We start from the raw sequence: 14,293 nt of genomic DNA, 5'->3' as shown, positions 1-14,293 counted from the left end.
CCCTCCTTGTGGTTAGACGGTATCTGCTGTGCCGTTACCATAAGTCTTTAATTTGCATCCATATTTCACATTCAATTACTAATTATTTTACTTTTAACCCTTCGTGTACCTGAATGTATGTATGGTGCAGTTTTTTTTCCTTTGCTACATTGTATTATTAGGGAGGGACAAAATGCTACATACTTTCCAGGAGACCCTTTCAGTGTCCCAAAGCACTTTTAGAGACATTAATAATCCAGAATTATTAAAAAGGCTTTCCAGTATAATAAAGGGACCCTAGCGCGTTGTACATACAGTCTGATCTGAAAGCAGCATGATGTAGATCAGGAGGAGCTGAGCACACGGAGATATAGTTTTGTAGGAACGGATTCAGTATACATGTCATTTATTAATCTATATGTGGTATCAACTAATTATTGGCTTAGGAGTCCAGTAGGCGGTGATTGACAGCTATGTCTGTAGGGACACTTATAGAAGGAAGACTGTCAATCACTGAGTAGGACCGCCCACTGGACTACTAAGCTTAGTATGAACAGATATGTAGATCAATAAATGACAAGTTCTACTGAAACCTTTCCTACAAAGTTCTATATCAGTATGCTTAACTCCTCCTGCTCCATGCTGCTCCCTTTCATCGTATCATGAAAAGTTCTAAAACGTTCTAATATAGTTTGTACTTCTCACCATTTGCATATTCTCATCTCTGTTTGCTGTTAGTGAAGAAGCCTAAACCTGAATCAGACCTAATGCTTCCCAAAGATGATCACGCACTGCAGTCGCCTCCAGGCAAAGATTTTATCTGTTTTTGCCTTGATATTTTCCAAACTGTAGCAAGAATGTTGCTGTTTCACAGGAGTAGCATTTTTGCCACATTTCTGTTTTGTGATAATTGCAGTAAAAAATGTGATTAAGGCCGGCTGCTCATGAACGGTCGGATTCTGCATGCAGAACCCCAGACATGCGAATGTTCTATTTTTGTAATGGATGTGGAATACCGCCAATCGTCCATCACGGATTCTGCAATACAAATCCGGTCGTGTGCAGCCTAAGTTTGCATGCACACGGGAGGATTTCCACTGTGGAATCCGGGGCGGGCGTCCGCCTCCAGATTCCACAGCAAATACTGTCCATAGCATGCTTCTAATGGAAACCAATTGCGGTGATGAAAAATCACAGCATGCCCCATTTTTGCACGGATTTCGCGCGGACGGCTTCCATCGAAGTCAGTGGAAGCTGTCTGATGCGCAGCCCTTCCACAATTGACATTGTGGAAAGATTGCGGACTCCGCAATATCGCTATGCGATGACACGGGAAAAGCATGAGTTTTAAAAAAAATCTATATTGTACATGTCTGACCGCTCGCCATGTGGATCATTCGCAGTACAGAGAAGAGAAAAAGAAAGTAGGTACACGTGGATGCCGCTGCGAAGGTCGGATTCCGTTGCGCGATTCTACATGCATGCAGCCTTAAACATAATGGGGTAGATTTAAAGGGATTTTGCAGGAAAATGCTATTGTTGACATATGCTCAGGATAGGTCATCAGCTGGGTTACGCTGCTTGGGCCCCTGGTTTATTGGTGCCAACTGTCAATGCTGTGATACACAGAGATCAGAGCAGAAACTGCTACTCCAACCTCTGTGTAGTGGCCGTCGCTTGTAACTGCAGGCTGGGATCTCCTTTAAAATCAAAGGTAGCTTCACCTGCAGTTACAAGCACCAACCACTAGACAAAGGTTGGAGCAGCAGCAGCTTCCACTATGACCCCTGTCTATCATGGCGCTGAAAGTGGGCAGCTGATTGGCTAGGGTGCCAAGCAGCAGACCCCAGCTGATCAACTATCGTGAGGTTAAGTCATCAGTAGCGAGTAGTAGTAGCAGCGAGTCCCATGAGGTGCAGAGTGCTAAGGCAGCAGCAATGTAGTCCTAAGTTCTCGCTCACGACCTGAAGGTTGTTCAATCCCCACATGGTTCAGGTAGGCGGCTTAAGGTTGACTCAGCCTTCCATCCTTCCAAGGTTGGTAAAATGAGTACCCAGCTTGCTGGGGGGTAATAAATAAATTACTTGAAAGCACTGCGAAATAAGTTGGCACTACACAAATGAGATTTATTTTTATTTATTTTAGTATTTTCCTGGAAAACCCCTTTTATATTCCAGTTGTGTCAGAATTCCAGCATAAGTTGTGCCAATCTTTTAAACACATTTCTTAATAGTTTGTACCAAAAAGAATCGATAATTGCGCCTTTCTAGGCACTTTTGAAAAGTTTCTAGAAAAGGGGGCGTGAATTTGTCAAGTAGTAAAATGCACCATATTTAGTACTTGACCGATTTTAATTCCTGTGTATCTCTGTGTTGCATCCTTGTATGCGTTGCGCTCGTCCATTTTTTATTCTGTTTGTCATTTGTTTTTATTCCTGCGTGAAAAAAAAAGAGATTGTTTTCGTAGCAATTTGAAAAATAGAGCGGAAACGCCCACTGACTTGAATAGGTTGACTAGCGTCCAAGTAATTGAAAATGCCGTTTTAATCTATATGGCCCATCAGTCTGTTAAAGTCTGCATTGCCACCTTAACTGTAATGGGTCGGTTTGTTATCCATGTGTAGTCCGTTGCAAACGCGAATATGAAAATCGCCCATGTGAATAAGCCCTGAGTGGAGCAGAATCTTGATCCTATTGCTAGAGAAGGCACATTAAACAAGAGGCCGTGCCTCATATAGCGTTATGAGGATTCACAAAAAATGAAATGATGGAAAGTCGCCTACTGTTCAGGTGGTATAAATACGGCTGAGCTAGAGAACTGTGTATTATAGGAGCAGCAGTTCCTTCTCACAATGCTTCATGCATCAAGTAGGACAGTAGCAATCAATCATTTAGTAAATAAAGGATTGACTTTTATTTTTATTAACCTATAATAAATTCTTTTAACTCACTGTTTCATCAAGTGATAATCAATATGTCTCTTTTACATATACATTCATGTGCAGAATAGATGAAGGAATTGCTTACTTAAAAATTCTCTAATTCACTGATATGCCAAAAATCATGGGATTGGAACTAATATCATTTAGGACCTCCTCTAGCTCAGCGAAGTCACAACTCAACATGGCATTGATACCACTAGTAGATGGAGTACATCTGTAGGGATGTTGAGATATGCCGTCTGGATAGACACCTACAGCTTCCTGGTATTTGTACAGATTGAACATATTTTACCTTGATTGTGATGGCACTGCACAGAAAGTTAACTTGACGCATTATAAAGCTATTGTTCTCTTATCTTAACACAATAAAATCCATTGTAAAGTAATTCAAACCACCCTGATAGAATGGCACACCGTGATATATCATGTCGAATTAAGAATCCAACTAAAGGCCCATTTTCACGGAGCGATGATTGCTCAAATGACGGTTTGAGTGACAGTTTTGAGTGATCATCTTTGTATAACTCTAAGTAGCTAATTAACTACTTAAGAGTTATGCAGGCGGAGCAGGATACCGCCTTGATAGCTCAGAGAACAATGCAGCTGTTTAGAATATGCAAACAGCTGCATTGTTCTCAGCACTTTCAGCTGGTGTCCTGCTAAGAACTGCCAGCAGTATACCTGCTGAAAGAATGCTATCAGCACCATCCACTGAGATATCAGCGTGCGGTGCTGATAAGGCTCATCGCTGATTTCTAGCTGGCTAGAAATGAGCGATGAGCGAACAGTGCACAATGGCCGCGCATTTAGATGCAACGATTATCGCTCAAAAGACAGCTTTTGAACAAACTTTGAGTGATAATTGGTGCATATGTACCTCCCCACCACATACCATAAATGCTCCATTGAGCTTGTCGGGCAAATGTGCCAGCCACATCATTTGTAGGAACTCTTCAGAGTGCTCCTTAAACTAGTTTTGGACTACTTGGGCCCGATGGCATGAATGCATTATGGTGCATTATTGGCAACTGGGGTTCATGGCTTCATGGGGTATGTTCCATGCACGAACCCTACTAGCAACCTGAAACAATTGGTACCATGACTAATCAGGCCGCACCACATGTTGCCAGCCCTTTAGGGTCCAGTCAGCAACCTCATGAGCCCAGGTGAGGCACTGTGTCCGGTACCATTGTTATAACAGTGGCACTCTGGTGTGTCTTCTGATCCCATATGCCATGGAAGCTAAAGAACACTGCACTGCACTGTGGATATGAGTCCATTATCTGTTTGCCTGAACAATTCTAGCCAGATGCTGCTGGTCACAATTATTAAGCACCCATGGGCGGCCATGGTGCTGTCCACTGTGGGTGGTAATGACTTATTTGATGTATTCTGAGTACATACATGTGACACTGTGCATTGAGGGATGTTAAATGCCCATACAATTTTGAAAAATCAAATATCCCATCCATTTGGCATCCACTATCGTGACTCATTCGGACTCCAGTCATTCACGTTGCCTTGACATAAGCCAGTGTTGCATGCTGGCTGGCCAGTGTTCAACCTCACAAGATAACACCTCACAGCTTGTACAGGTCTGAGCATACCCAAGCCATCACCTGAAGTAACGCTGCTTCAAAATCAATTTACATTCTGCTATCCCATGACTTTTGGCATGTCAGTGTATAACATGATTATTCGAGTGTATTGCTTCAGAAGAAAAGTCATCTAGTCCTCATGTAGGGAATTTCAGCTGTTGACCGTCTGAACCTTTTCATAGACTACAGTCTGTCTTTTGATAATGTACTGCCTGCCTAAAATAATCTTGAAGTCACTTCTTATATCCATCAGCAATTGTTTAACCTTCTCAGGGGTTCTTCATTCTTTACTTCTCAGAATTACTGCTTTCTTACAGAAATCCCATGTTGAATTGTATACAGTCTCTAACACAGGATGTCATTTTGTAGAACCTTGCTCCCCCGTTGACAATGTAACGTCGTCAGATTTGCGAGGTATCTTAGAGAGTTCAGCCGAGCACTACCTGCATATAAGACAGCATCATGGATCCTCTGCTGAATTGTTTTCCTGCCCAGACGGAGAGAAGGTATGTGTGTAGAATAAGTGCATGCGGTTATTATCTCGCTTGAGTTGAGCCCGTACGTAAAGACTGTATTGCCATCCAGTGGTCTTCATAATGTCTGCTCAGACGTAACTATGGCTTCCAGCCTGAATTTTCTTCCCTGCATTTTTATGTTGTTTCTCTTACTGATCTGTGTACCTAATTTCCAGTTGTGCAACCTTAAAATAACATGTTTGCCAGTAAAAAGGCCCACCCAAACTGTCCCGCTCTCGACATCTCCAGGCAGAGACCCCGTTTGAACCTAGTTTTTTTTTTGCTTTGCTTCCCTGTTTTAGAGTCCCCCCACGTCCCTCACATATTTTCAATGCCTCAACTATATTCACCTCCTTCAGCCGAGAGGCTCTTCCTAAACTGAGCAGAAATTCTTATGAATCCTCAGCTGTTTTGCATGCTTCCAGCAGTAAGGGCCGAGGATATACTTGCATTTCCTTTGAGCGCCCTCCACTGACTCCAACTGTAAGAACATAGCAGGAGTTGTCATTCCAGAGATGTTTTTGGGAAAAGAAAATGTTTCAATTCCATTCTGTAAAATAAAGACACAGTAAGACTCTGTGATTTCAAGACCGTCTATATTTTATCCACATACATCTGCAGCTTTCCCATAGGGCACATTTGTCAACCCAAATCCGGCCCGTCACGTTATATTATGTGGCTCTCAAGGTCCAGATGCAGAAGAACTGGCTGCCCACTTTCCACGGAATACACGGCCCATGCTTGGCAGAGTGGCCAGCACGGTAAGCGGGTGCCATCTTGAACTCTGAGCTCCGGTGCACCTCCGCACCGTTCTGTTCAGCACCTCTCAAGTGCAGGCACAGCTCTAGCAGCCCTACCCAGGCATTCTCTAAGGTAGGAAGGTCAGGGGGGAAAGGGGCTGTTTGGGAGCCCCTATATGTGTGAACACTAGAGATGAGCGAGCATACTCGCTAAGGCAAACTACTCGAGCGAGTAGTGCCTTATTCGAGTACCTGCCCGCTCGTCTCTAAAGATTCGGGTGCCGGCGGGGGAGAGCAGGGAGGAACGGGGGGGGAGATCTCTCCCCCCCCCCCCCCCCCTCACTACAGCACTAGAGATAAAAGTGGGCACACTGATCACCGGAAAACGGTGTCTGATGTCTGGCCAGAAAACAAATGGATCCTGTCCATTGCAGGGCGGGCAGTATATATCGCATATGTGTATGTATATACAATTTAAAGAAGGAGTGCTGCTGTAATACTACTTTTCTAGAACTGGATGACGAATGTCTGTGATACGGTGTCTCAGGTTATTTAACAATATGTTAAGGAGTAGTATGAACGTCCCTTTGAAGGCAGCCATCATACTGATGTGGCTCTCGGTGCAAATGAGTTTGACGCTCCTGCTATAGGGGTTCTGCGCTTTTACCTGTGCTATTGAGCACAGAGTTTATAGATTGATGCTTCTCGACTCCAGTGCAGAAGCTGACCCACCTATAATTGGGCATTTCTCATGATTTCACCATTACTTTATTCTACCAACTTATATTGAATTGCCACCTTCTTTGAGACCCCCATCTAGTAGCACATTGAAATTGAAATGGTTCTGTAGGAATATTGGCCTATGCAGACAGAGAAGAGGTTCTTGCACTTGGTGTAGATTAGATGGAGGCAATGTTTGTGCTCTTTTGCACACTGGAGTCTTGTATTTCTGTTTTTAACACCGCAATCGCACTTGAACTGATTGGATATAACTCCTAAGGAGTGACAAGTTGTGTATTTGGATACATTAGTTGGAGCACCAGCCTTGTATTCCAGTACAGGTGCTTGACTTCGTACCGCCTGTTCCTCACAATTATTCTTGACATCCTCCTCTGATTCCTTCTGTTGGCAAGTTATTTATGTCCGCCTGTTTCCATTTTGCTGGATATTTTCCCTTCATTTTTGGTATATTCTCAACATTGTGGCACGAAAAAACCCAACAAGATCGCCAGTTTTTCAAATGCTGCCCCCAATTAGTCTACTATCAATGACCAGGCCTCATTCAGACTTGATCAGATCACTTGATTTTCCCATTCTAATGTGGTTTTACACTGAAATTGATCCATGGAACACTTTGTTCACTTTGTTTTATGCTGCAGTCTGGGGTCACATGTCTAATTTTCATACAGGAAGATGAAAGGGCAGGTGTCTTTATTTAGTGTAGCCATTCAGTTTTTAATGCCACCGTTTTTATTTATCCGTGTGGTTCATGGACCTTCCAAGCATTGAGGACCCAGTTGTGATAGCTACCTCTGCAGCTGCTTATGAGAGCTCATAAACTATGCAGCATCTATGGATGATAGCTTAGGTATTAAAATAATTGCATTTCAGCAAGTTTCCAATAGGGCTATAAGGAAAAGCAAGCAGAGCTTTGCTAATTGCCAAACGGCACCTGGACTCATTGATACAAACAATACCATGTTTCCCTGAAAATAGGACCCTGTCTTATATAATTTTTTGCCCTAAAAGAGTCACAGGGTCTTATTTTCAGGGGATGTCTTATTATACTCACCTAGCAGGCGCTGTCCCTCCCGCTGGTCTCCGGAGTGCCGGCAGGCTTGCTTGCAGTCCTTAGCCGCCGACAGACGATCGCTTCCTGGTAACAGAGTTCATAAACTCTGCCTCCAGGAAGTGATGGCTCTGATTAGCTGAGCTATGGCGCTTGAGAACCAATCAATGCAGGGCTCGAAGAACCAATTACAGCCAATGCATTGGTTCATCGAGTGCTGCATTGATTGGCTCAGCCGCAGCGCCCTAGAACCAATCAGAGCCACCACTTGCTGGAGACAGGGTTTACGAACCCCGTTACCAGCAAGTGAACTCCTGTCGGCGGCTGAGGACTGCAAGCAAGCCTGCTGGATCTCCGTAGACAAGTGGGAGGGACCCGGACGGCGCGTACTAAATAATGTATTGCTTTTTTTAAATTTAGTGTAGCTGAAGCCTATTTTCAGGGTAGAGCCTATATTTCAAGCCCCACCCTCCCACAAATGAGGGTAGGGCTTATTATAGGTGTAGGTCTTATTTTTGGAAAAAACACAGTATGACGAGTCCATGTGCCTTCTGATTAATCAGTGGAACTCCACATGCATTTTACGGCAAAGAAACTTACTGTACCGGTACCCTACCCTTGATCTTGTAGTGAGAGATCGGTGCCAATTACACCTAAAACTGAGCGTCTGGATGAAATTAACCCTGTAATATTTAAAACTTTATTAGACTCATTGAAACACTGTTCCTTTTGCAGATAAAAGTAGATGGAAACTCTGTCCTTCATGCACCTTTGTACCGTGATGAGGACTCTCAGAAAATGCTGCTCTTAGTAAACCCAAAGAAAAGAGACTCAGGTGTGGAATAGTTCTGATGATTTAGTATGGATAATTACCCTTTTTATGCATATAAGAGAATAGGCATCATTGAAGACCCCATAGAAGAATGTAGTGAAGATAAGTCTTAGCATCATTGTGAATGGAGTCAGTCAAAGTAGTAGATGCAGCGTCATAGAGGCAGCACTCTGCATTGTGATCCACCTGCTACTGAAGAATAGGCCATCACCGATGGTGTGCTTACTTTACCAAAACCACTAAGCTGCTAGGAGCAGAGGCTTCCAGTAACACAATTTCCATTAAAAAAATTTTTTGGGCATTGTGTTTTTCTTTTTTTAATCTTCAATGTGTTATTTTTTTGTGTGTGCAATCCTAGTTTTGGCCGTGTATTTGAAGGACAAGTGGTGGGGTGTAGATGAACTCTTGCAATCATGCATTCCAGTCCAACAAGGTCTGAAACAGGTAAGTGCTTAATAAAATTTCTTCCAGCGCATGGTGCGCTGCATACATAAACAGGCTCATTCCGCTTCATGCATTGAGCTAGAGATGAGCGAGTATACTCGCTAAGGCACATTACTCGAGCGAGTAGTGATTAGCCGAGTATCTCCTCGCTCGTCTCTAAAGATTCGGGAGCCGGAGCGGGTGACAGGTGAGTTGTGGCGGGGAGTGGGGGGGGAGAGAGAGATCTTCCCTTCGTTCCTCTTCGCTCTCCCCCGCCACTCCCCTCCCCCTGCCAGCCCCCGAATCTTTAGAGACGAGCGGGGAGATACTCAGCTAAGGCACTACTCGCTCGAGTAACGTGCCTTAACGAGTATACTCGCTCATCTCTACATTGAGCGCATCCCGGCTGCACCATGCTCTGTCACTGAAATGCATGCCTGATCCCAACCAGGCAAACATTTCTGACCTAATTTACACCAGTTCATGGCGTTACTTGTACATATATCTGTCAGTCTGCAGAGGCCACACCCCCTACCAAAAAGCCCAGCCAACTTTTCGTAAAAGTCACAGGGCTGACGCAGGAGGAAGAAAACTTGCAAAATGTTTGCGCAAGCGAGACTTGTGCAAGATTTTGCAACTTTTCTATGCCAATATTCTGGCTTAGAATACATAGTAAATGCCCCCCTTTGTCGTTAAGCCTTCCTAACAGATGCTCAGACATTCATGTACCAAGAGAGGGACTTGATTTTGTGATTTAAACATAACTAAAGCTGGATGCACACGAACGAGTTGGATTCCGCATGTGGGAGTCTGCAGTAGAATTTGGCTCTGACCCCAGCTGGCGATTCAGCGTATCTGTAATTTCTGTAATGCAGATGACCGCGGACGCTCGCCATCGCCAAGCAATGCCCGTGTACTTGGAGCCTATCCGCAATGTCAATTGTGGATGGGCTGCTGGTTAGATGGCTTCCATTGACTTCAGTAGAGGTCGTCCATGCGGATTCCACACAAAAATAGAATATACTGCGATTTTAAATCCCTCCGCAGAAGTCGCAATTACTATCCGCTCATCTGAGCGGACATGCGAAACTTCTATCTTTTCAATAGGCTTGGATTACCGCGTATTGTCCGAGGTGGTTACAATTGCGGATTTCGCAAATTAATTTCTATTCTGAATATCCCCATTTACTTGTAGCTATTTTGTGCAGACGTGTTACACTTTATTCATTGTGTCCTGGTGCGCACATCTCACACACTCTTCCCCTCCCACTCTTAGTGGATCTATGGCGCTATTAGGTTGGATCATACATGCAGATTTTGTAACAGTTTTTTTGAGCCAAACACAGGAATGGATCCAAACAGAGGGAAAATATAGAAGGAAGACTGAAAATTTCTGTCTTGTCACAACTCCTTTAAAAAGGTATTGCCATTCAGTTATGGAAGTGAATAAGAGCCATGGAAACCGTGTAGCGCACTGTGCTTCGTTCTTTCCGTAGTTCCCATTCACTTGAATGGGATCTATGGAAACGGCATGGGTCTGAAGCGCTCTGCTGTTTTCATAGTTACCTGCAGGGTAGCTGGTAACTGTAGCAGTGGTCTCCCATCTTGGCTATGAAGAGCCTTTTTGTGAATACTAAGTTAACCCCTTCCTTGTCACATAAATAATTGTCACGGAGGGTATATGGATCCACTCTTACACTTGGCTCAAGAACCTGCTATGAGAACCACTACAGAAACAGGTTCCAGAGTTCGGTTATGTTAACACGTAGCATATTTTCTGCAGTGGAAAATATGGTGCAGATTTTGGTACAGATCCACAACAAGATTTGCATGCAACATATGGATTTTCCTAAGGATGATTGTTGCGGATTTCATCTCTTCATTGAGTGAATTCTGTGCCATTTGGGGCAGATTTGCTGCTGCAGAAAATCCGCAGCAAATCCACCATGTGTGAACAGACCCTTAGGGTTGTTTTGCACGTGTTTTTTGTGGCAATTTTTGATTGAATTTATTTGAGCCAAGACAGAAGTTCATCCCACAGGGAGGAAAATCAGAAGTCCTGTATATTTCCGATCTCTTTCGTATGCACTCTTGGCTTTGGCTCAAAAAACTGCACCAAAAACCATTACAAGAAACCTACGTGCAAAGCGACCCTTAGGCCTCCGGCACAGGCACACTGGCATATGCTGTGGTCATGTGCTGTCTGTGTCATTCCACGGATAGGACACAGCCCTATTCTAATCTATAGAGTTACAAACATGGACATTTTTTCACATAGCCCAATGGTCCTTACGAAAAAATCATGGCATGTCCTATTCCTGTCCATTTCACAGCAACAAATAGGACATGCCGATGTATGTCGCTGTGCGGTGTCCATGTATCTGTGCCTCTAGGGTGCAACTCGCACACAGCTAGCCTAGCCTTAGGGTCATTTATTGATGCAGTTTTTTGAGCCAAAGCCAGAAGTGGATCCAGCAGGAAGAAGTAGTAGAAGGCTAACTTCACACGGGCGATATCAGACTGTGAATCATGGCCCAATATTGCTCTTGCCAACATGCGATTTTTCACGCGGATGAGAGGTGTTTTTGTATCACTTTGGGGAAGGATTGCAGAGTGTTTCCCATTATTTTCAATGTGAAACCTCACATGGCACTCATGATACTGCCGCTGGCCCCATTGAAAAAATTGCCCGTGTTAACCTTTTCCAATCCACTGTCTGACGTCTTCAGACGTTCTGATTAAAGCCTGTGCAGCTCCAATGTCGGAAGACGTCTGGCAGGGTATTCTTACTGTATATTGCTAGGCGCTCTGTTGCCGGGGGCCTCTCCAGAATGTCCCATATGGCAGTACTGGCTCTAGTTGGCAGATGGCGCCATTGTATAATGGCAGAAAGAGAGAGCCCCCTAGCAAACCCCCAATTCAAAATTGGATTGCAAAGGGTTAAGCGGGCTAAATGCTCCTTTATATTTCATGTTCCTTTTGAATCCACTCCTCGCTTTGGTTAATAAAAATAAGCATCAAAAATTTCCAAAAAGAACCGTTAGGGAGCATTCACACAAATTCGGATTTTGGGAGGGATCTGCACCAAAATCAGCAAAATATATTTTTGGGTTTGGATGCAGATCCACGGCAGATTTTACCCTTCAATTAAAGGTGTGAAGTTTTTTTGCAGATCCTCCTCAAAATACAGAACAGTATGGATTTTTCCACTGCGAATAATCCGCCCTTGTGAATGCTATAAGACATAGCAATGAGGGAGATTAGTTCCTAGCTGCTCACGCTGCTTAGTATATAGTATTTTAGATGTTCCTGCATGGACACCATAATGGGTTACGTTAAATCCTGCTGTAGGTTATTACTTTCTTATAGGAGAATCCCAATAGTGTCAGACATATTTGTTCTAAGCCTTGCAATCACTGTGCTCTCAGATTAGCTGCGACTCGCTGTGACAAATTAGGGTTTCCTAATGTTATTTTTCTCGCATCATGTCACAGTTTTCTGGAGGACCTGGAGAACAGATCGATCTCTTTATTACTCATGTAGCTAAACTGAGAACTGATCTTGTCAGCAGTTTGTGATTCTTTGAAAAGCGGTACTTCCCTTGAGTAATCAAGTTTGTCATTCCCCAGGTTCAGACATGTGGTGAAAGGATTGTCCTCTTTGTTCTCAACTGCCTAGTTTGTGGCTTTACGGAGAGCGGTGATTCAGAAAATGGGGTTTGCTTCCTTCCACACTCTGCAGGGGAGCTGGCCAAGATCTTCTGGCACCACGGAGAGGCTGTGGCATTTTACACGTACAAAAACAAAGGTGAATGCCCAAAATGTCACTTTATCAGAATTTTATTGCCCTTCCATTCCAATATGGTACACAAGAATTGAAGTGTTGTGCGTATACAGTTACAATTTCGTATTGTTTTTTTAAACATTCCATAAAACAAAGGGTTAAAAAATACCAAACAAGTATAAGCAGGAAGGAAGAGAGGTTTTCAGGTTTTGTCATAACGATATGAAATTGGAACCACGTTTTCAATGAATCTCTGACATTGCAATGTAGATTCTGGTTGCTAATTGTCATATGGCTTTAATTGCCTCGAGGAAATGAGAATTAATATTTGTCAATGACATGAACTATATATCTTCTTTCATAAATCCCTTCAACTGCTTTATTAGTCGTTTACTTGTTGGGTTTTCTTCACTTGAGGATCAGTATCCCTATTAAATTGTAATATTGCTTAGTTATTAAAGCGGACCTCCAGTAAAAGATTAAGAGTTCATGTGCATTACCTTTTGGCTACTATTGTAGCTTGTCGACACCGGAAGTGATGGGTGTCGACAAGAGTACAGCTGCTTGACAGCCGGGTGACGCCCCCCGTTCCTGATTGGCTGTAGGGGTGGCTCCTGTCTAAGTCCTGGCACTCCCGTCATCCGCACGGCCTCTAGAATCGTGCCACTCCCCCCCCTCCCCTCCTGATCTCCCTTCTCTGCTCCTGTCACTCACTCTACCACCACCGCGCCTCCGTTCTCCACTCATGGCTCCTGTCACCCCTCCTTCCACCGCGTCTCCCTTCTGTGCTCGCTCGTCCCACGCTGCTAGCTGCCCCTGTCCAAACCCCTCGCCCCCACAGTCTCCCTTATCCGCTACTGTCGCTCCTCCCCCCCTGCACCTCCCTTCCATGCTTGCTTGTCCTGCGCTGCTAGCTGCTGCTGTCCTCACGCCCACCCCAGGCTCTCTTCTCCGCACCTGTGCTCACCACCCTGGTCTGTTTTCTCCGCTCACGGCTCCTGTGGTGCTGGACAGGAGTTGCGGCAAGCTCCTAGCAGCATAGGGAATAAGCTATGGCTGGGATGGATGGTTAGAGTTAGTTTCAGTGTTAGGCCTACATTATTAGCTGATAATACTTCTATGTTACTGCTTCCCACTGTAACATGAGAAACATTTATAGCTAATAATGTAAGCCTAAGACTGAAACTAACCCTAACCCTCCATCCAAGGCAAAACTAAATGCGCACGCTGCTAGGACCTTTCTAAAGGCAACCAATCACTTGCTTGTGGGCATACAGTGGGCAGATACAGCCAATCACTAGGTCTCCATCTGTACTTCTGGTGGTGGAGACAAGATACAATAGTACCTACCTTTTATAGAGGCTTTGTTTTAAGCATTTGTTACATACCTTTTTCTAATTCACTAACAGGACTAGTTCTCATTTTCTTAGATACAGAGAAGATGCAGCCCGGTCAGCAGTCACTGTATCACTAGAAGTGTACTAGTAAACATTATACTATGTCTTTTCATAATAGTCTGGCTACCTTCTAAATTTCATTTTCATATATACATACACACACGTTGGGGATTGTTTATTGTTCTTTGGACCCCAGAAAGTCACAGTTTTGACATACATGCTAAAACTGCACCTTTTAGGGCATTTACACCATGCCACTAAAAATGTAAACGATAGCCAGACTGTTGTGAAAAGGG

At 44.0% G+C, this 14,293-nt stretch overlaps 1 protein-coding gene across 1 annotated transcript in view; it reads left to right on the top strand.

The window, feature by feature from the left end:
* LOC136612469 (protein FAM169B-like) overlaps positions 1–14,293 on the top strand; it is a 34,172-nt gene that overhangs the window by 9,420 nt on the left and 10,459 nt on the right. Inside the window, exons 2-5 of the mRNA XM_066592840.1 lie at positions 4,888–5,024; positions 8,298–8,397; positions 8,753–8,838; positions 12,447–12,624. Of these exons, the coding sequence (XP_066448937.1) occupies positions 4,888–5,024; positions 8,298–8,397; positions 8,753–8,838; positions 12,447–12,624 (501 nt within the window). The remainder of the gene's footprint in view (positions 1–4,887; positions 5,025–8,297; positions 8,398–8,752; positions 8,839–12,446; positions 12,625–14,293) is intronic.

The sequence above is a fragment of the Eleutherodactylus coqui genome, chromosome 2 (assembly GCF_035609145.1).
Source record: "Eleutherodactylus coqui strain aEleCoq1 chromosome 2, aEleCoq1.hap1, whole genome shotgun sequence".
NCBI lineage: Eukaryota > Metazoa > Chordata > Amphibia > Anura > Eleutherodactylidae > Eleutherodactylus > Eleutherodactylus coqui.
The sequence above is the reverse complement of the archived record's forward strand: the minus strand, read 5'-3'. Positions and strand labels throughout refer to the sequence as shown.